Consider the following 22,500-nt stretch of genomic DNA (forward strand, 5'->3'; position numbering starts at 1 on the left):
CGTGTGTTTGTGGAGAGTTGTTGTGTGTTTGTGTGTTTGTGGAGAGTTGTCGTGTGTGGTTGTGTGTTTGTGGAGAGTTGTCGTGTGTTGTGTGTTTGTGGAGAGTTGTCGTGTGTTTGTGTGTTTGTGGAGAGTTGTCGTGTGTTTGTGTGGTTGTGTGTGTGGAGAGTTGTCGTGTGTTGTGTGTTTGTGGAGAGTTGTCGTGTGTTTTGTGTGTTTGTGGAGAGTTGTCGTGTGTTTGTGTGTTTGTGTGTTTGTGGAGAGTTGTCGTGTGTTTGTGTGTTTGTGGAGAGTTGTCGTGTGTTTGTGTGTTTGTGTGTTTGTGGAGAGTTGTCGTGTGTTTGTGTGTTTGTGGAGAGTTGTCGTGTGTTTGTGTGTTTGTGTGTTTGTGGAAAGTTGTCGTGTGGTTGTGGAAGTGTGAGGAGGGTTTGAACAGGACGTGGGTGAGATCTCTAGATGCCTCAGACCCGGGGGTGTGACTGAGCGCGTGCAGAAGGTCGAGGCGCTCACCTTGTCGCGCAGCAGCTCTGGGTTCTGGTACATGAAGTCTCTGTAGCTCTGCGTCCGGACTCGGTCCTGAACAAATGAATAAAACATTTCAAACATTTAAAACCTTCAAAACCTTCAGACGAGCGTCGCTTTAACGAGCTCGGATTATTCCGGGCGCGTCCGGGCATCCGCGGGTCGACGGGGCCGCGGCGGGCGCCATAAATCTACGGCCGGGGTCTTATCGCGGCGAGCAGAGGGGGCGGGGCCAGATAACGGCGCTCGGACGCGGCGAAGGTTTATGGGTAAAATCTGACACACGCGTGAAGATCAGAGGCGTCGATCCGCCGGGGGGAGGTCGGGATTGGCTAATGGGGCTGTCAATCAAACGAATCTACAAGGAAGAGACGACAAGGAGGAAGAAGAGGAGGAGGAGAAGAGAAAGAGAGGAGGAGAGGAGCATAGGTGGAGAGGAGGAACAGAGGATGAGGAGAGGAGCAGTGGAGGAGAAGAAGAGTGGGAGATGATGCAGAGGAGAGGGTCAGAGGATGGAGAGGAGGAGCAGGAGGGTGAGATGATGCAGAGGAGGTGAAGATGATGGAAAGAAGGAGCAGAGGAGGAGGAGGAGAAGAGGAGGAAGAGCTGAGCCAGAAGAACAGAGGAAGGAGAGATGTTCAGAGGAGGAGCAGAGGAGAGGAGAAGTGGAGAGGAAGCAGATGATGCAGAGGAGCAAAGGAGGTGAAGATGATGGAGAGAAGGAGCAGAGGAGAAGGAGAGAGGAGGTCGAGAGCGTGAAGAACAGAGGAGGGAGAGACGATGAAGAGGAGAGGAGAGAGGAGGAGCACAGGAGGAGGAGGAGAGGAGGAGAGAAGGAGAAAAGAGAAGAGGAGGAGAAGTAGATGAGAAGAAGAAGAAGAGGGGGAGTTGATGCACAGGAAGAGTAGATGACGGAGAGAAGGAGGAGCAGAGGAAAGTGAGATGATCCAGAGGAGGAGAAGAGAAGAAGCAGATGATGCAGTGGAGGAGGAAAGAAAAAGGAGAAAAGAGGAGAGGAGGAGAAGAGGATGAGAAGAAGAAAGGGGGAGATGATCCAGAGGAGGAGAAGAGAAGAAGCAGAGGATGGAGAGAAGGAGGAGGAGCAGAGGAGGAGGAGGAGGTGTTGAACTCTTTCTTTCTTTTCTCCTTTTACGGTTCGTGAGTTCCTCGTGTCTCGGCGTTTGTCGTTTCGTGGACTTGACGCACGTGTGATGCTCGACTTACTACCGGCCAATCAGAGCGCGGGACGGGCCGGCCAATCAGAGCGCGGGACAGGGCACTGCGGTAAAGGGGGATCTGGACGACCACCAGAGAGAGAGAGAGAGAGAGAGAAAGAGAAAAGAGGAGAGAGGGAGCAACAAAGGAGAGGAAAAGAACAGTGGAGAGAGAGGGAGGAGTACTTTTCCATATTTGGGCGTGTTCCTGGCCTCGCTTCCTCGTTTCAGAAGTTTGCGGCTCGTGAGGTGGAATTTTACTGCACTTTTTTTTTTTGGACACGATTCCTTTTTGTCCGAGCGTAAAAGTTAAATTTAGCTTCAGTTTCCGAGCGGAGGACGAGCAGCGGGACACGAGCGCAGAGCCTCAAGACGCTCTCAGAAAAACAGGCGACGTTTGAGGAAAAACAAAGTATTGATTCATATTTTTTAATTGTCTTTTTCATTTTCTTACGGTGACCCAGACTAAATCATAATAAAATAAAATAAAAATAGTAATAATAACAGTTTTCTTTCTCAGTGCATTTCTTTTTTTACCCATAATTTGTTGACCTCCTTTAATGACTTTTTAATAACAGTTTGTTCATCATGTAGAGACGGAGCAAAGCATCATGGTCTATGTGGTTTTCTCTACAATCAATAAATTTAAGCAGAGAAACTTGTGGTTCAATATTTCTGAGACTTTTGTCGATCTGATTTCACGATATTTCGGTTATTGTTACATCTCGATATATCAGCACAGAGAAATACTGCGAGAAATGATCATATTAAACGCACTTTATCCTCTGACGCAGCAGCAGGAGAATCACTCTGAACCGTTTTAAACAAACGATAATTATCCACATTAGTGACTTATTCTCTTATTCTTATTAAAAAGACAAAAACATCCCAAATCTGTAGTTTTATAAAGAAACTGCACCCACGATAAAACACTGAACTCCAAAATGTTCAGTTCCATCTTTCATATGAAACTAGAAGTGGACGTCGTGATTATCGTGACAGAATTATCCACTTTTTTTCATTGGTGTTTGAGAGTTTGACCAGACGCCAGGATCTGTTTTTGAACATTAACGTGCAGCTTTATTCTGTTTTATTGTTTAGTGTTTTGTGAGACACTTTGGTTGAACTACCACAGTGAGAGACATGTCCCCGACCCGGAGGCGCAGGGACCCGACCCTCTCGTTCATCGAGGTGAACTCCAACACACGACGACTGAGCTGTGGGGAAATACCCCCACACCAGCCTGCCGCCCCCCCCCACACCAGCCCGCCGCCCCCCCACACCAGCCCGCCGCCGCCCCCCCCACACCAGCCCGCCCTCCCCCCCCACACCAGCCCGCCGCCGCCGCCCCCCCCACACCAGCCCGCTGCCGCCCCCCCCCACACCAGCCCCCCCCCCCCACACCAGCCCGCCCCGCCCCCCACACAGCCCGCCCCCCCCCCACACACCAGCCCGCCACCCCCCACACCAGCCCGCCGCCGCCCCCCCCCACACCAGCCGCCGCCCCCCCCACACCAGCCCGCCGCCCCCCCCCACACCAGCCACTGCCAACTCCCCCCCCACACCAGCCCGCCGCCGCCGCCCCCCCCACACCAGCCCGAGACTTCTGAACTGTTCTTCGTCTGAACCGTCCTCCACCACGATAAGGAGACGGATCAAGGAGGGACGAATCTTTATCTGTTTTTTCAAACTCTTGTTTTTTCATTTTCATTTCGGTTTCATTTTGAAAAATGAACAAACGAACAACACACGGATTCAACAACCTCGGTGTGAACTCGGCCGAATGTAGAAACCGAAAGGTAAACGCTCCACCAACGAGTTCATGCGACTCAGCGCCTCCTGGTGTCGTGGAGGTGAATTACACAAAGAGCTCGACGCAGATCATAAATCAAACACAACGGCGACAAGAGACTAGAACCTGGAGAAACATCTGAGATAAAGGTGTCATATAAATAAATGTCGGTTATCGGCCACAGCAGCAGGACAAATATCGGATATCGGCTCAAAAATTTAATCTGTATTGGTAATCTTTAAGAAATAATACGATAAAAGTAACAACTAAACAAAGAAAAGAATCGTTTGTGATTCTGTGCTCTAAATAATAATAATTCTCTCTGTGAAAGTCTCAGTGTTTCAAACTTTGCAAATATTTATGAGTCCCTTTTTAAACCATGATTAAAGCTGCGCTGTGTAACTTTTCTGTTTTTTATCTTTATTTGACAGAGCTTAAACCCGACCAGGTTTTTCTGAGACATCTGAGCGGGAAAAGCACCTGTGAGTGAGGAAACGTTCAGGTTTGAAAGTGACGCAGAAAGTTCCAGAGTGTGTGTGTGTGTGTGTGTATGTGTGTGATGTGTGTGTGTGTGTGTGTGTGTGTGTGTGTGTGTGTGTGTGTGTGTGTGATGTGTGTGATGTGTGTGTGATGTGTGTGTGTGATGTGTGTGTGTGTGTGTGTGATGTGTGTGTGTCGATGCTGTGATGTGTGATGTGTGCATGTGTGTGTGATGTGATGTGTGTGTGATGTGTGTGTGTGTGGATGTGATGTGTGATGTGTGATGTGTGATGTGTGATGTGTGATGTGTGATGTGTGATGTGTGAAATGTGATGTGTGTGTGTATGTGTGTGTGTCCAATGTATGCCCACGCTGTGCTCTTTCTGCTCTGTTGTGTTTAATTTCACACTTCATTCTCCCGGCGCAACGGCCGAACCTCCGCTGAGGCGTCTGCGGCGCTTTAACGCGTTTATCAAGGAGGACGGGAAGAACGCGGCGGCATTTTAATCTTTAACATCTCCGACGAACGACGAACGACGGGTGAGACGAGGAGCCGCTGCACTCGCTTATGATCATGCAGATGTTGCAGATGAGTCACAAAGGTTTTTCAGAGGTTCTGTGTAGGTTCTGTGTAGGTTCTGTGTGGGTTCTGTGCAGGTTCTGTGTGGGTTCTGTGTAGGTTCTGTGTAGGTTCTGTGTAGGTTCTGTGTAGGTTCTGTGTAGGTTCTGTGTAGGTTCTGTGTAGGTTCTGTGTAGGTTCTGTGTGTAGGTTCTGTGTAGGTTCTGTGTGGGTTCTGTGTAGTTCTGTGTAGGTTCTGTGTAGGTTTCTGTGCGGGTTCTGTGTAGGTTCTGTGTAGGTTCTGTGTGGGTTCTGTGTAGGTTCTGTGTAGGTTCTGTGTAGGTTCTGTGCAGGTTCTGTGTGGGTTCTGTGTAGGTTCTGTGTAGGTTCTGTGTGGGTTCTGTGTAGGTTCTGTTGTAGGTTCTGTGTAGGTTCTGTGTTCTGTGTAGGTTCTGTGTAGGTTCTGTGTAGGTTCTGTGTAGGTTCTGTGTAGGTTCTGTGTAGGTTCTGTGTAGGTTCTGTGTAGGTTCTGTGTGGTTCTGTTCTGTGTAGGTTCTGTGTAGGTTCTGTGTAGGTTCTGTGTAGTTCTGTGCGGTTCTGTGCGGGTTCTGTGTAGGTTCTGTGTGGGTTCTGTGTAGGTTCTGTGCTGTGGGTTCTGTGCAGGTTCTGTGTAGGTTCTGTGTGGGTTCTGTGTAGGTTCTGTGTAGGTTCTGTGTAGGTTCTGTGTAGGTTCTGTGCAGGTTCTGTGTAGGTTCTGTGTAGGTTCTGTGTAGGTTCTGTGTAGGTTCTGTGTGGGTTCTGTGTAGGTTCTGTGTAGGTTCTGTGTGGGTTCTGTGTAGGTTCTGTGTAGGTTCTGTGTAGGTTCTGTGTAGGTTCTGTGTGTTCAGGTTCTGTGTAGGTTCTGTGTAGGTTCTGTGCAGGTTCTGTGTAGGTTCTGTGTAGGTTCTGTGCGTCAGTTCTACCTTCAACATCTCGGCGTGGATGCTGTAGTGGGAGTAGGAGCTGAAATAGGCCTGGTCTTCTTCTTCTCTCAGTTCAGAAACGACTCCCAGGGAACGAGCTCCTCGAGGAGAATCAGAACTCAACACCAAACCCTGAGCCAGAACCCTGACAAACACACACACACACCGAGAAATAAACAAACACACACACACACCGAGAAATAAACAAACACACACACACACCGAGAAATAAACAAACACACACACACACACGAGAAATAAACAAACACACACACACACCGAGAAATAAACAAACACACACACACACCGAGAAATAAACAAACACACACACACACACACCGAGAAATAAACAAACACACACACACACCGAGAAATAAACAAACACACACACACACCGAGAAATAAACAAACACACACACACACAGATAAAGAGATAAAGGGAGATGAACACACTGGTCCAGGACACAGAGACAAACATGGACTTGATTCTACACCTGAGTTTTGTGCAGCTCCGGGGCCACAGTCGCCTCTTTGGTCCATTACAAAATAAACATTTGATTATTTTTCCTCCTGCTGGACTAAAGCTGCATTCTCTTATTTTAGAGTTTTGGGGGTTTTTTTTTACATTTTTTGTTCAACAGTTTCACTTTTTCATTTTTGAGTCAGAAGAAAAACTCTCCCCAGTCTGAGCAGCGTCACAACAGATGTACTGTAAATATTATATATACACACATACATACATATATATATATATATATATATATATATATATATATATATATATATATATATATATATATGGATTAGTCAGAGTGATTATTATTATTATTATTATTATTTCCATTTAACACTGACAGTTTAAAACATTATCAGTCAAATACAGAACAGTGGAGACTGAACGTTTCTGTCTGAGGATCTGATCAGGGAATTATTAAGTGTGTTAAATAATAATTCTTTAATAAATATATTTATTATTGTGTATTTATTTTGTGAATTATTCATGTAAATCAGAAACTGTTTGTTCTTTTTGACACTTAAATATAATAAAGCTTCTGTTTTTGTTCTAAACATCTGTGTAAAACACAAACAAACAGAAAAACTGATGATTAAAGGCACTGGTTTATGGACTTTAAAAACACAGAGGAGACGCTGCAGCTTTAATGTTCTGTGTCGATTTTAAACATCACGTTTGAACTAAATCAGTGAAACTACAGAGAAACAAAACCATTTTTTATTTGAAGTTTGACACTTTGTGTTTCACATTAATCTGAGTTTAACGGAGCAGAAACGTTTCATTACAAAAGGATTTAAACAAATGAAAAACAAAAAGATTTAAACCACGTCTGGACTGAACACACTGAGGACCTGCAGCTCTGGCCACGACTCCGGCTCACAGATCTGGTTCTGGTTCTGGTTCTGGTCTCCACAGTTCTGGTTCAGTGCTGGTGTTTGTAGGTTTTTTGTGGTAAATACTGTGACTGTGATTAGATTTATGTTTTTAAAATAAGATTCTGTTCAAATGTTCTTGAGAAAAACAGCCCCACAAGTCTGAGACTGAAAACTCAACTTTCACAGTGGGAGGGCATCTGACACAAACGAGGGCATCTGACACAAACGAGGGCATCTGACACAAACGAGGGCATCTGACACACAGAGACACGGGTCTAAACTACAGAAAAATTATTCTATAAAAGGCAGGATATTTTATTACAGACGAAATTCTATCATGTAAAATAAATTCAGTTGTTCAATCGGATAATTACAACAAATGAACCAGAGATTTAGATTTGAGTCTGAACGATTATGAAGCTCAGACGGTTTAAGTCCTGGTTTAGTCCTGGTTCAGACCTGATTTAGTCCTGGTTTAGTCCTGGTTCAGTCCTGGTTCAGTTCAGTCCTGGTTTAATCCTTATTTAGTCCTGGTTTAATCCTGGTTTAATCCTGATTTAGTCCTGATTTAGTCCTGGTTTAGTCCTTATTTAGTCCTGATTTAGTCCTGGTTCAGTCCTGGTTCAGTCCTGGTTTAATCCTTATTTAGTCCTTATTTAGTCCTGATTTAGTCCTGGTTCAGTCCTGGTTCAGTCCTGGTTTAATCCTTATTTAGTCCTGGTTTAGTCCTGATTTAGTCCTGGTTTAGTCCTGGTTTAACACATAAAATCACCAGTTAAAGTCAGTTCTGTTTGACCGCAGACTTATAAGACTTAATTCTACATTTTTATCTTCCTCTCCTCCTCTTCCTCTCTCTCTTTCTTTCTCTCTCTTTCGTTCTTTCTCTCAGTCTCTTTTCTCAGGTCTGAGCCTTCAGGCCCAAAAGAGCAGTAACTGTTCACTTTATCTCCACGAGGCCTCGTCACTCCTCCTCCTCCTCCTCCTCCTCCTCCTCCTCTCTCCCTCTCTCCCTCTCTCCTTCTCTTCTTCTCTCCATCTCTCTCTTTTTTTCTCCAGTGGAATTTTCCTCTTTTTCCGCAGTGGAAATTTACCGTCCGGTGCCGTTTCTTCCTCTGCTGTTCAAGCCCGAGCGTCAGGACCAGAGTCAAACGGAGGGAGACGACGACACCTGCAGGACGCACCGGGAACTGCACCTGACGCTGCACCTGACACTGCACCTGTCGAGGCCTGACGCTGCACCGGAGCACAGGCAGAGCACGCAAACACTGTACTCGAGTAACAGCAGGTAGAGTATACAAACACTGTACTCGAGTAAGAGGAAGGTTCCTGCAGGTTTCTTCAAGTTAAATTCAAGTCTTTGTAAAAAAAATTTAAGAGCATTTATACAAATTATTTTTAAGAATTTAACCTACATCACGTCCTTTTCACAAACTCACTGGCAACTGGAAACAAACTGAATTCTTGATTTTGTGTTCGCTTCAGTTCAGACTCACAGAGGAGAGGAAGAACTGTTACTCCAGTAAAAATACTTCTACTGTACTTGTGATTTTTTCATTACTGCGATAATTATTCTTATTTTATTTGATTTCATATTTACTTAAAATGCAGATGTTTGGTCTTTTGGTCATTCTTTATGGTTAACATGATTATTTGTTGATTATTTGCTAAGAAATAATTTGATTTCTTTACATTTTTCTTTCAGTTCATTATTGTTCATGTTAATCATAAGTTTACTGCAGTAATGTTTAATGTTTGTATTATTCTGTGTCTGTGGTGAGTGCAGGTGCATCATGGGAGTGTGGAGCGGAGCCACGTTCAAAAGTTCCCAGTTTTTGTTTGTATTTGTTTGTCCCGATTCTGAGAATCGTCAGTAAAGAGTTTTTATCTGCACTTGGACACGGTCCCTGGATTCTTTTATTTCTGACGCAGTTTCAAAGGTCAAACAAAGTGCACAAAGCATCAACTCTATACTGTACTATAGAATACTCGAGTAAAAGTACTGATACTGTACTATAGAATACTCGAGTAAAAGTACTGATACTGTACTATAGAATACTCGAGTAAAAGTACTGATACTGTACTATAGAATACTCGAGTAAAAGTACTGATACTGTACTATAGAATACTAAAGTAAAAGTACTGATACTGTACTATAGAATACTCCAGTAAAAGTACTGATACTGTACTATAGAATACTCCAGTAAAAGTACTGATACTGTATTATAGAACAGGGGTTCTTGATTTTTCCAGTGCAGAGGGGCCCGGGGCCCGGGGCCCATTAAATAATAACACTGTAAATCAGGATATTTAACTCAAATTTGAGGAGGTCTGTTTGGAGAAACTCTCCTCCCGCAGACGTCCGGGACATCAGAACATCAGAACATCAGAACATCAGAACATCAGGAACATCAGAACATCAGAACATCAGGACATCAGAATGTTTAACTTGTGTTATGATTGTGAAACAGAAGCAGCTTCGTTTTATCAATGTCTAAATGTTTGAACAATTTTTACAAGTTAAAAACATTTCAACAAAATCTACTGTCAACACTGAAACACACACAGGTGTTTCAGAGTCTGGGTCCGGACTCAGAACATGGTCCGTCAGTTATCAGTCCTGACGCAGTCCCAGGACCCTCACGGCCCACTGGTGCAAAACGGAACCTTTTTTACAGCCCTGCAGAATCACTGCTATAGCATACTCTAGTACTCTAGTGAAAAGTACTGCTACTCTGTACTAGAGAATGTTTGTGGGCGTGTCTGAGTGTTTGTGGGCGTGTCTCTGGTGTTTGTGGGCGTGTCTGAGTGTTTGTGGGCGTGTCTGAGTGTTTGTGGGCGTGTCTGAGTGTTTGTGGGCGTGTCTCTGGTGTTTGTGGGCGTGTCTCTGGTGTTTGTGGGCGTGTCTCTGGTGTTTGTGGGCGGGGCTGCGTGTCAGACTGACCTGAGTTTGTGCAGGTCATCCGTGGCTCGGGTCAGCGCTTCCTCCGCTCGCCTCGCTCGCTCCTCCGCCTCGATCGCCCGCTGCAGCAGAGCATCATGGGAGGAGGGGGCGGGGCCTCGGGAACAGGAGGGCGGAGCAAAGGCACAAAGCTCCTCTGGGTCTGAGAGAAAAACAGAAAATAATCATGAGAATTTATTGTTCTCATGTGTCAAGTGTTAAAAGTAAAGTGTTAAATTTAAAGTGTTAAATTTAAAGTGCAGAATTTCTTCTCCACAAATAATAAGTCCAGTCACTAAACGTCTGGGCTGTGACTTGTTTGGTCTCCTGTGTCTGTTTACGAAACACTGAAGAAGACGAGGAGAGAGGAGGCAAGGAGATGAGGAGACGAGGAGATGAGGAGACAAGGAGATGAGGAGAGAAGGAGGCATGGAGACGAGGAGGCAAGAAGACAAGGCGAGAGGAGGCAAGGAGAGAAGGAGACTAGGAGGCATGGAGATGAGGAGACAAGAAGACAAGGAGAGAGGAGGAAAAGAGAGGAGATAAGGTGTGAGGAGACGAGGACAGAAGGAGACAAGGTTCTTTTTCAGTTTTTTTTAGCTGTTGCCTGCACCATAATCTCTTAATCTTAGATAGGAAGACCAGCAGAAGAAGAAGACCAAAGGATAGATGAGGCGCACTTATAGACAAGTGGGATGACGAGGATGTATAAGAAAGAAAGGAGAAGATGGAGGAATAATAGGTGTGAGGAGATACAAGGGAGACCAAGACTCCAGACCCAGACCCCATCACACGGCGCATGAATCGATGATCCTACTGAAAAGTGAAGTTGAGACTTTTCGTGAGCAGAAGGACAGGAAACAATTTCATTGATGTTTTAATAAAAAAAACACAAACTGTAGCGCTGTAAACTTGAGGACAGAAAGATAGAGGACAGGAGTTTTATGTGGACAGAGTGAGTGACATAGAGAAGAAGGGACAGATTTAGACGGACACGTAGAAGGACAGAACGCGGTTCACGTGTAGAGGTACAGAGTTGTAGAGCATGTATGAAAATTGATTGATTGTGAGGACAGATTGTAGTGAGCGAGGATACATATGATTTAGGGATGGACAGAGTGCTCGGACAGAGAATGGTGAGACAGGAGAGTATGGAGTCAGAGAAGTAGTGAGAAGACAGAGTTATGGAGTGGTGACGAGTGAGTGAAGTTCACAAGGTGTAAACAGAAAGTCAGTTGATGAGTAACAGAGGTGTCGCAGGACAGAGGAGAGCAAGGATCAAGAAGTATCGAGTACAGCCAGTGTGACAGATCCCGTTCCGAGGAACGCGTGTGAGTGGAACTATGATGAGCTCCGCGATGAGTGAGCACGAGAGGTGAGGACAAGAGTGGTGGGATCAGAGTGACGCGGAGCGACGAGAGTGAGGACAGAGTGCTGCGACCAGCAAGCAATGGAGAACACGAGAATGAGGACAGGGCCGCTAGTGGACAGAGATTAGAAAGGGACAGAGAACAAAGCAAGAAGGACCGAGTAGTAAAGTGGTGACAGAGAGTGTTTTGAGAGGACAGAGTGAGAGAGGTAGCAGAAGTGTTGTACAGAGTGGATCGGAAGCCTTGACCGTAAAAAATGCTGGCGTTACTCATATGTATGGAGCGACGCAGCGGCGTGCATAGTCTCGATAGGACAGAGAAAGGCCGTGAGCACTAAGAGAAGGCACAGCCGTGTGGCGACTCAGGAGATTTACCTAACTGAGGACATGAGAGATAACGAGAAGCTGTGTGGCACAGCCTCCAGTGCTGGACGGGCGGTCGGACAGGAGTGTGGACAGGATAGAGGAACGGAGAGAGGACAGAGTGTGGACAGAGGTGTGGCAGAAGAGGAGGACAGTGAGGGCGGGCGGCGAGGGAGTGTGGACAAGAGTGTGACAGAGAGGAGGACAGAGAGGAGGACAGGGAGGTGGTGTGACAGAGTGAGAGGACCTCAGCAGTATCGGTGGACAGAGTCGATAACGAACGGACAGAGCGTGGTGGACAAGATGAGATTATTAGAGGACGACTCAAGTGGGAGGACAGCGAAGGTAGTGACGATTTCAGAAGAGAGGAACAGAAGAGAAGAGACAAGAATGTGTGGCAGTTAATGAGTCCTTGAGTGACAGTTAAAGTGTAGGAACATGAAGAGTGAAACACGGTGTATAATGTATAATCGAATTTTGGACGAGGACAGTAGAATTGTGTGACAGATGAGGACAAACTATTATGGTGGGAGGACAGAGATGCAGCGACAGAACTGTGGAGCGCAGAGGGAAATAATCTTGGAAGGTGTGGACAGAGTGTGGACAGAGCATCTAGGAGGACGGTGGAGAAGCTGACAAGAGATCATAAATAATAATATTAATAAAGAGTTAGTTATAGTGCAAAAATATATGTGTTGGAACAGAGTTGCATGGTGCAGAAGAGAGAGCGACCATGAGTGTGGATCAGAGTGTTAGATTGGTATCTAGAGAAGAGGACATGAGGAGTGGAAGACTCAGAGGTAGTGTGGACAGCGCGCGCAGGTATCTGTGGACAGAGTTGGACGAGAGATTATGTGAGCGACTGTGATCTGCATTGTAGGACGCAAGGATTGTATTATGCAACAGCACGATGTAAGGGAAAGAGAGAGGAACATTGTTTAGTGTTGCAGAGTGTGGACGAGAGTGATGAAAGACTAGAGAGAGGATCAGATGTTGTTGAGACAAAATAGAAGAAAGTGGGACAGGGATTGGTGTTGTGGTTACAGAACAGCTACAGTGTGTGGTTACTAGTGGTGATGTGTGGAAAACAGCAATGGAGGAACTCATGTATTCGCATCTGCGACTCCAGTAAACAAGGTAGTGGACCAAAGCAGATTGTGAGAGAACAGAAGTGAAGAGGCACAGTGTGGACAGAGGAGGAAGCAGTACAGTTGTGGACAGGATGAGTGGTGGATCAGAGAGAAGGACTCGAGTGTAGGTGACAGAAGAGCATGACAGATAGTAGCATAGTAGTAGTACTCACAGTTTGTACAAAGTTATCTAGCAGTTGTAGTTAGTAGTTTGTGTGGACAGAGATGGGGTGAGCACTGGTAAGTCGAGATCGACTCTTGTGAACTAGAGTTGTAAGACCACAGGAGTCCTGAGGAATATAGATTGAAGGACAGAGATGTTAGAGGACAAGTGTGGGAACAGAGTGAGGACAGAAGTTGGGACAGATTTTGAGGACAGAGTAAAAAAAAAAAAAAAAGTGTGGACAGAGTTTATAGTGAGACAGAGTAGTGGACAGAGAGAGGACAGAGAGAGGAGAGAGAGTGTGGACGAAGAGAGGACAAATAAGAGAGACAGAGTGTGGACAAAAAGAAGAGGACAGAGAGAGGACAGAGTGAGGGAAAGAGATATTAGGAGACAGTAAGTTGGACAGATGAGAGGAACAGAGTGTTGGACAGAGAGAAGGACAGAGAGAGAGACAGAGTGTGAGACAGGAGTGAGAGACAGAGTAGAGGAACAGAAGAAGAGAGAGGAACAGAGAGGAGGACAGATGTGGGACCAGAGAGAAAGAGAGGACAGAGTGTGGACAGAGTACAAAAATGAAGGTACAAAGAGAGAGGACAAGTGTAAATGTTGGACATAGAAATCTAAGTGTAGACAGAAGGTGAGTGAGACAGAACGTGTAGGACCAGAAGAAGATCGAGGCACACACGAGAGGAAACAGAGGAGCAGTGAGTTCAGTGGAGCAAGATGTGTAGGACAAGGAGAGACGAGGACAGAAGATAAGTGGAGTGACAGTAATTTGAGACATAGAGAGAGAAGGACAGAGTGTGGACAGATGATGGGACAGAGAGACGGACTAGAGTTGTGAGATCGCAGAGCATGAGGGAAGTCGCAGATGTAGGACAGAGATGAGAACAGAGAATAGGAGGAACAGAATAGAATGTGCGACTGAATAAGAATCTAGAGGACAGAGATTATAGTTAAAGAGGAAAATTGCGTGGAGCTCCTCTTGTGACGCAACTCAGAGTGATAAGAGAACAGAGAATATATTTTTTGTAGAGATACAGTTAGTGTGGACAGAGTCGTTAGTACAGTATTTTAGCGACTTGATTGAGTGATGGACTGGAGATGAGGGATCAGAGAGTAGTGTACTAGATTGTGGACAGATGATTAGAGGACATAGGGATTGTGTGTGGATCAGTTTATTTATTGATGAGACAGTGTGGAAGTAATTTAGGACAGATTGAATATTTATGGAACAGGAGTTGTGGTCAGTATTGGAGAGAGTGTCACAGAAGTGTGACATGAATGATTATGGACTGAGGAGTTGAAGCGATCATGTTATGTGAAGACTCATGGTATGTGTTGTTGTCTCATGAGTAGTTGTGAACAGATTTATTTATGATGTGGATCAGTAAAAGCATAGTGTCACAGATAGACTTTAAGAGTGAGACTGAGCAATACGAGACACGAGAGTCTTGTGACTGATGATTTCTCATTACTTGTGAGTGTATACGTGCAGGATGAGTAGAAGACAGTAAGCTCCGTACTAAACATGTTGTGTTGGCGCAGTAGTGTGTGACAAAATGATTTGAATGAAGCGACAAGACAGAAGAGAGATGCAGTGATCATAATAAATATAGATATAGTAGCAAAAAAAAAAAATTATGAAGTAGAGGGACAGTGTGTATGATGTGTGTGTGATCGTGAAGAGAGCAATAGTGAGGAACCACAGGTGGTGGACAGTAGTGTTTAGGAACCTAGCGGATGTAAAATGTGGTGGTTAACTCAAGTGGTTCCAGTGATGGACAAGTGAAAAGATAATAAATAAGAGTCAAGAAAGTGGTGGAAACGTAAGTGTGCGACAGAAGAAGCCAAGGACAGATCTTTGAAGAGAGACAGAATTTGGTTGAGATACAGAGAGAGGACAGAGTTGTGGACAGAGTGTGGAACAGAGGACAGAGAGAGGACAGAGTGAGGACAGAGAGAGGACAGAAGGTGTGGACAGATTAGTGATAGAGACTCATATGATTGTAAGGACAAGTTAATGGCTTGGGTTATTCAATTTTGAGAGTGTACATGACGATGAGGACTCAGATTGAACATTTTATGAGGACTAGAATGAAATGTGATGATCAGTAGTTTGTAGGAACAGAGTGTGGACAGAGTGTGGACAGAGTGAGGACAGAGTGTGGACAGAGTGTGGACAAGAGTGTGGACGAGTGTGGACAGAGTGTAGGACAGAGTGTGGACAGAGAGAGGACAGAGTGTGGACAGAGAGAGGACAGAGTGTGGACAGAGTGAGGACAGAGTGTGGACAGAGTGTGGACAGAGTGTGGACAGAGAGAGGACAGAGTGTAGGAGCAGAAGGGACAGAAGAGGGACAGAGAGAGGACAGAGAGGAGCTGAGTGAAACAGAGTGTGGACAGAGTGAGGACAGAGTGTGGACAGAGTGTGGACAGAGTGTGGACAGAAGAGAGAGACAGAGTGGACAGAGTGTGGACAGGAGAGAGGACAGAGTGTGGACAGAGAGAGACAGAGTGACAGAGCAGTGTGTGGAAGAGTGTGGACAGAGTGAGGACAGAGAGAGGACAGAGTGGACAGAGTGTGGACAGAGAGGAGGGACAGAGTGGGACAGAGTGGACAGAGAGAGGTCAGAGAGAGGACGAGTGTGGGACAGAGAGAGGACAGAGTGTGGACAGAGTGTGGACAGAGAGAGGACAGAGTGAGGACAGAGTGTGGACAGAGAGAGGACAGAGTGTACAGAGTGTGGACAGAGAGAGGACAGAGTGAGGACAGAGTGTGGACAGAGAGGACAGAGAGAGACAGAGAGAGGACAGAGTGTGGACAGAGAGAGGACAGAGTGTGGACAGAGGTGTGGACGAGTGAGGACAGAGTGTGGACAGAGTGTGGACAGAGAGAGGACAGAGTGTGGACAGAGAGAGGACAGAGTGTGGACAGGACAGAGTGAGGACAGAGTGAGGACAGAGAGAGGACAGAGTGAGGACAGAGTGTGGACAGAGAGAGGACAGAGTGTGGACAGAGTGTGGACAGAGTGTGGACAGAGAAGACAGAGTGGACAGAGTGTGGACAGAGAGAGGACAGAGTGTGGACAGAACAGATGGAGACAAGGTGAGAACAGAGAAGAGGACAGTGTGTGGACAGGAGTGTGGACAGAGAGAGGACAGAGAGAGGAGAGTGTGACAGAAGAGAGAACAGAGTTGGACAGGTGTGGACAGAGTGTGGACAGAGAGAGACAGAGTGATGACAGAGTGTACAGAGACAGAGTTGGAGAGGAAAGAGTGGACAGGTGTGGACAGAGTGTGGACAGAGAGAGGACAGAGTGAGGACAGAGTGTGGACAGAGAGAGGACAGAGAGAGGACAGAGTGTGGACAGAGTGAGGACAGAGTGAGGACAGAGTGTGGACAGAGTGTGGACAGGAGGAGGACAGAGTTGGACAGAGTGTGGACAGAGAGAGGACAGAGTGTGGACAGAGTGTGGACAGAGTGAGGACAGAGTGAGGACAGAGTGTGGACAGAGAGAGGACAGAGTGTGGACAGAGTGTGGACAGAGTGAGAGGACAGAGTGATGACAGAGTGGACAGGAGGACAGAGAGAGGAGAGTGTGGACAGAGAGGAGGAGAGTGTGGACGAGTGTGGACAGAGAGGGACAGAGTGAGGACAGAGTGAGTACAGAGTGTGGACAGACAGAGTGTGGACAGAGTTGTGACAGAGAGAGGACACCTGAGATAATAATACTGAGGTATTGAGTGTGGTTGCAGGAGAACGCAGGATCAGAGTGTGGACAGAGTAAACATAATTTAAGTTTTTTTATTTATTTTTTTTGTTCTTTGTTTATGAAAAGGAGCAGGATGCATAATGGAGGACAGAGAGTTGGAGGATTTCATCTTAGAGATTCTCTTGAGGTGAGGGTACAGATGGTGTGGGACAGGAGTTGTGGACAGAAAGAGAGGTAGTCAGTTAGTTGTGGAACAGGAGTTGATAGAGAAGGACAGATAGCACGGCAGACTCTAGAACAGTTGTAGAGACAGAGTAGGGACGCTAAGAGAATGAGGATCAGGAGATTAGAGGGAAGATGTGGAGAGCATGCGAAGTGTTGTGTGTTTGTTGGGAAGAGGGAGATAGAGAAGGTGCGAGGCAGGGAGAGGGTGTTGGATAGAGTGACGTTCTGCGGTCGGAGGAACAGAGTGGATAATTGAGACAAGCAGTACGCGTAGGAGCAGAAGAAGAAGGACGGTGAGAGGCTAGGACATTTTACGTAGACGGACGGAGGATCGCGACGCACACCCTCAACCAGTGTGTGGACAGATGTGTGCACAGCACGCAGGATGCAAGTAGTTAGTGGACACGTAGCATTGTATTCAGGAGAGAACGGAACGCTCAGCACGTTGCGTGGACCTGCCCAGCCCTCGATGGCACACGCGCACCCCGCAGCAGCAGATGTCGGAGCGAGTGTGAGAGTGTAGGTTGTGAGACAGAGAGAGTGGTACGCGGATAAAGTCTACTCCGAATAAAAAAAATAAAAAAATAACACCTTTTTCTCCGGTATGTGTCGAGCCACCCGCAGTTGTGCGACAGCGGATATGCCCCGCAGCGTACAGAGTGTGGACAGAGTTGTGTGACACGAGATTTCGGACAGCGAGTGGAGGACAGAGATGAGGACAGAGTCGCTCGAGAAAGAGGTGTGATGCAGAGATAGTGGAACATGGACGTTGTGGATCAAGGATTGAGCACCAGTGAGTCCTTGCTCGAGCAGAGAGGCGGGACGATGCGTGATGTCCTCGTGCGCAGTCATGTCGCTCGCGACAGAGTGCTCGGATTACAGTAAGATGTGCGAGACAGAAAGTTCATGACAAGCATTGTGAGGACAGAGAGAGACAGTATGAAGTCATGGTTAGCAGCTTGACCGAGTTGAGGACAGAGAGCGGACAGAGTGAGGGATCAGACAGTAGAGTAATCTATGACGACGGGAGGACAGATTGAGGACAGAGTGCTGGATAGTCAGTGTGCGGATGCACTGAGAGACGTGACAGAGAGTGTCAGGCACACGTGTTTGTGATACAATGCGTAGTTGTAGGAATTCAGAGTGTGGACAGAGTGAGGACAGATGCGCACGCGAGGACAGAGGAGGACAGAGAGAGTGAGAGACGAAGAGCGGAGGTGAGGACAAGAGAGAGACAGAGAGAGGACCAGATCAGAGGAGAGGACAAGTGTCGAGGACACGGAGACAGGAGAGAGGACAGTGAGGACAGAGAGAGGAAGCGAGAGAGGAGACAGAGTGTGGACAGAGTGTGGAACAGATTAGTGTGGACAGGAGATGAGGACAGAGTGAGACAGAGAGAGGCAGAGAGAGGACGAGTGTGGACAGGAGTGAGGACAAGACGAGGACAGAGAGAGGACAGAGTGTGGACAGAGTTGTGGACAGAGTGAGGACAGAGTGAGACAGAGAGAGGACAAGAGAGAGACAGAATGTAGTGAGGACAGAGAGAGGCACAGAGAGAGAGGACAGAGTGTGGGACAAGGTGAGGACAGGAGATAGAGGACGGAGAGAGGACAGAGAGAGGACAGAGAGAGGACAGGACGTGTGGACAGAGTATGGACAGAGTGGAGGACAGAGTGTGGACAGAGTGAGGACGGTGGAGGGCGGGTTACGGAGGAGACAGAGATGAGGGTGGCACGAGTGTGGACCATGAAGTGTGGAAGAGTGTGGACAAGAAGTAGGAGGGACAGAACGTCGGTGGATCATAGAGAGCGTAGGACGCTCAAGTCAGCAGAGGAGGACGACGACACGAGAAGGACCAGTGAGAGAAGAACGAGTTACATGAGATGTCGGACTCGCGGACTAGTGTGGACAGAGCTCAGGACAGAAGGAGGACAGAGTGTGGACAGAGTGGGACAGAGTGAGGACAGAGGCTCTTAGTGCATCAGAGTTGGACAGGTTAAATTGCTGTATGGACTGGATAGTGTTTTGCGATGTCACATATTATCAGAGCTTAATAGGTGAGCGACAGAGTGAGGAGCACGAGAGCCAAGAGGACAGTTAGTGTGCTCGGACAGAGGCTGAGGACAGAGAGGAGGACTAGAGTGTACGGGACCACTCGAGTGTGAACAGGAGTGATGGACAAAGGAGGAGGACAGCACGGAATACGCACAGAGCGTGTTGGAGCAGAAGTATGTAGGACAGTGCAGGCAGAGAGGAAGTGGAGAGTAGGACAGATGGTGCCGAGAGAACAGAGTGGACGGACAGTAGAGTGCGTGGACAGAGTGTGGACAGGATGAGGACCATGAAGTTAGAGAGGACAGAGTGTGGAAGAGTGAGGACAGAGAGAGGACAAGAGAGAGACAGAGAGAGGACACGAGTGTGGACAGAGTAGTGGACAGAGTGAGGACAGAGTGGAGGACGACGAGAGGACAGAGGTGGACAGGCAGTTGTGGACAGAGAGAGGAACAGAGTGATGGACAGAGATGATAAGAGCGAGTAGAGCACAGAGTGAGAGACGCAACAGAAACAAAAACACAAAAAAAAAACAACACAAAAACAAAAAATACGTAAAAACAGTAAGACTAAATATCAACCAGAACCGACACAAAACTAGATCACGCTGGACAGTGAGTGAGACAGAACGCGCTATGGAAGTAGACAGATATATAGCGTATAGAGAATAGCAGAGTGTCGGGAGGCACTGTTGTGCGCACAGGTGAAGGACAGTGAGCTCGTGGACGCAGAGTATGCAGATGATGACAGAAAGTGTGTACTCGAGTTTGACGAGACAGTCAGTGTGGAACAGAGTAATTACGAAGAAGTCTACTGTTAGAGTGTGAGACAGAGTGAGTGTTCGTCGTCAGAAGCGAGAGGATAGAGTGAAGCGCACAGTGCATAATGAGGACAGAGAGAGTGATCATAGCTCAATTTAGAAGGCATGATATCGTAGAGACAGAAGGGATTAGGAGACAGAAGTAGTGCGCACCAAGAAGGATAGAGGACTAGTGTTCGCAAAGATAGTTCGCACAGGGTGAAGTAGCAGTGTGAGACAGCGACCATAAGAGGACAAGTAGACGTGAATGCAGTTGTCGGCGACTAGATGTTCTCTCTTTTGTTTAACGTATTAGCGACAGTTTGTGTGTCGGACAGGGATGTAGTGAGAGACAGAGATAAAAGACTTGAGATCAGGAAAGACGCGAGCGAGACAGAGTGTGGAACAGAGTTCGTTGCAACATGTGTGATGGGAACATGAGTGGACTGAGGATACTCACGAGTGAAGTGGTACTTATACACTCGAGTGGAGCCAAGAGTGAGGGACAAGAAGTGTGCGACTACGCATGGCAACGTAGTGAGGCACCGAAGTGGTGAACAGGGTATAGATACGGTGGACAGATTACAACGAGAAGCGTCACAGAAGTGTGTCACAGCCCCTTAACGTTGGTACATTTTAGCGACTAGTGGGTAAATGATGAGAGTTACCAGATTGTGCGAGCACAGATCAGATAACAGCAAGAGAGACCAAGAAGTGAGTACTAGAGTTTAGTACAGCAGATAAGACAGCTATTGAAGTGAGGATAGAGTGTGCAGGACAGAGTTTTAGACATAAAGAAAATGTCCCTATTATTTGAGACCAGTCTGATAACTGCCTGTCTCAAAATAGAGACATTTCTGAGTGAGCATAATACAGAAGACGATGATGGCACAGCACGAGAGGAACAGATTTCTGAGAGACAGATAGTCAAGGACAGAGTGAGGGACAGATGATGGAGGACAGAGAGAGGGACAGTGAATCTGAGAGATGGAGCAGATGTAGTGCGTACGACTGTGGACGGCGTAGTGTGACGACAGGCAGTGATGGTACAGACCATGAACTCAAGCGTTCGCAACGCACGCTGTACACATGCAGGACAGATACCGCGGAGAAGAAGTGCTTCTGGCGAAAGGCGTCGCTCCCTGCGTCAATACCAAGACAAGAACAGCGGCTCAGGATGATGTTCCTCATGATAAAGTCCAGTAAGGCACCGAGAGTCGCAAACGGGGCAACGACCAACACCCGACGAAGAGTCAGCACTTCTACGAACACACAACACACACACAGCTTAAGAGAGCACACTGCTGAGAACAAATACAGCGCTCATGCCATGAACGAGCAGGACTGAGCATTCTGGAAACATAAAAGATCCAGAGTGGGTGTCTGCTCGAAAAAGGTGACAGAGCTCAATGAGGAATTCCATCGAATCGGACAACCAATTAAAGACGACGACTACTCCTTCTTATTATATTATTAAATTATTATTTAATAAGCAAAAGTGTCCAGACTGGGCTTTAAAGGTTGTCATGGAGGTTTTTTTTTTGTTTTAAAGATTGTCACTTTGAAATAGTATACTGTATATACTCCATTATTCTCTACGATGTACTGACAAGCATCATTTTATATTATGATGACGGAAATTGAACAATAATTTATGAGATAAATTAGAGTAGATACATACTTCTTTACATCAGTTGTGGAGAGCCCAAGTAGTGAGTCCAGAGTAAACACAATACAGCGCTATATAGAATCCACACACGAGAGCTCCCTCTTTTTCTACTTGCTGTTAGAGGTCTGCTCCAGCACCGGCATTCGGAACTACACATGCCTATGTTTGCAACGATGTATATACTGAGAGTAGATCGGACAAGACTCCGAAGGCATATAGTGTGTTTAGTCCTATAGACGCACCTGTGGAATCCTCGTAATTGGTAGGCTTTTTCAAACTGTAGCTCCTTGCAATTCGCTAAATTTGTGCACTCCGCATCGCTGAGAACGAAACACATACCACGATCCAGTTGCGACGCAAATGCTTGAATGTCCGTGAGGAAGTCGTACAAACGAACTAGACCATGCGTTCGTGTGGTTCACATAAAAAGTATCGCTCACAAATAATTACATAACAGAAACAGGTCACACTGGTCAACATGTACTATGTGATGCATACCCATGCCACTTGGAGTGAAGTACTAATAGTTGATTCCTTTTTGCTATGGGAGTAAAGAGACGTGGTAGGTGAGGACACTAGATATATCTACCAACTGCAGGAGGAGGGTGGAGTCACACAGCCACACACATTTAAAAGGCCTATTTTGAACAATAGTTTTGACACATTCTGCGAATTTTCGCATGTTATGTTCTCATTTCTTCCTCTCCTTATAATTAACAAATTCTCCTCTAGTTTACGGTCTTTTAATAAACAACTGTTAACTAGAACTAAGATTATGCTCTTTAAACAATAGATAGTCTTAGTCGAAGTAACACAAAAGGGTATAAAATTTCACATATATACATGGTTTTTAAGCTGCAGTTAATTTTTGTATTTGTTATTAAAACCTGGATTATTTCAATTATAACCACGCGACCACACAGTGTTAGCAGATAACTAATATGATGCGCTGAACACACAAGATTCTAGTAGAATAGCATGGGTTCGTTATTCTTACTAATTTTTTGAAATTGAGTGTATAAGCTCATTTAATATATGGTTAGACAGCTATATCCGAGTTTCATTTTTTTTTGTTGTTTTTTTTAAAGTGAGGCCAAGTGGAAATACAGCGGAACGTCCTTTTTCAATGTTTGTGATCGACTGCTCGTGACACTCC

General features: G+C 46.2%; 1 protein-coding gene across 1 annotated transcript in view; it reads right to left on the minus strand.

Moving 5' to 3' along the window:
• LOC110172226 (protein arginine N-methyltransferase 3-like) overlaps positions 1-11,614 on the minus strand; it is a 114,887-nt gene extending 103,273 nt beyond the window's left edge. Inside the window, exons 1-5 of the mRNA XM_055154388.1 lie at positions 11,601-11,614; positions 11,227-11,336; positions 9,860-10,019; positions 5,530-5,674; positions 511-576 (exon numbers count right to left, since the gene is read on the minus strand). Coding sequence (XP_055010363.1) covers positions 511-576; positions 5,530-5,674; positions 9,860-10,019; positions 11,227-11,336; positions 11,601-11,614 — 495 coding nt within the window. The remainder of the gene's footprint in view (positions 1-510; positions 577-5,529; positions 5,675-9,859; positions 10,020-11,226; positions 11,337-11,600) is intronic.
• Between the last annotated feature and the right edge of the window lie 10,886 nt (positions 11,615-22,500).

The sequence above is a fragment of the Boleophthalmus pectinirostris genome, unplaced genomic scaffold, assembly GCF_026225935.1.
Source record: "Boleophthalmus pectinirostris isolate CB_2022bp ecotype Guang Dong unplaced genomic scaffold, ASM2622593v1 HiC_scaffold_19, whole genome shotgun sequence".
Classification (NCBI taxonomy): Eukaryota; Metazoa; Chordata; class Actinopteri; order Gobiiformes; family Gobiidae; genus Boleophthalmus; species Boleophthalmus pectinirostris.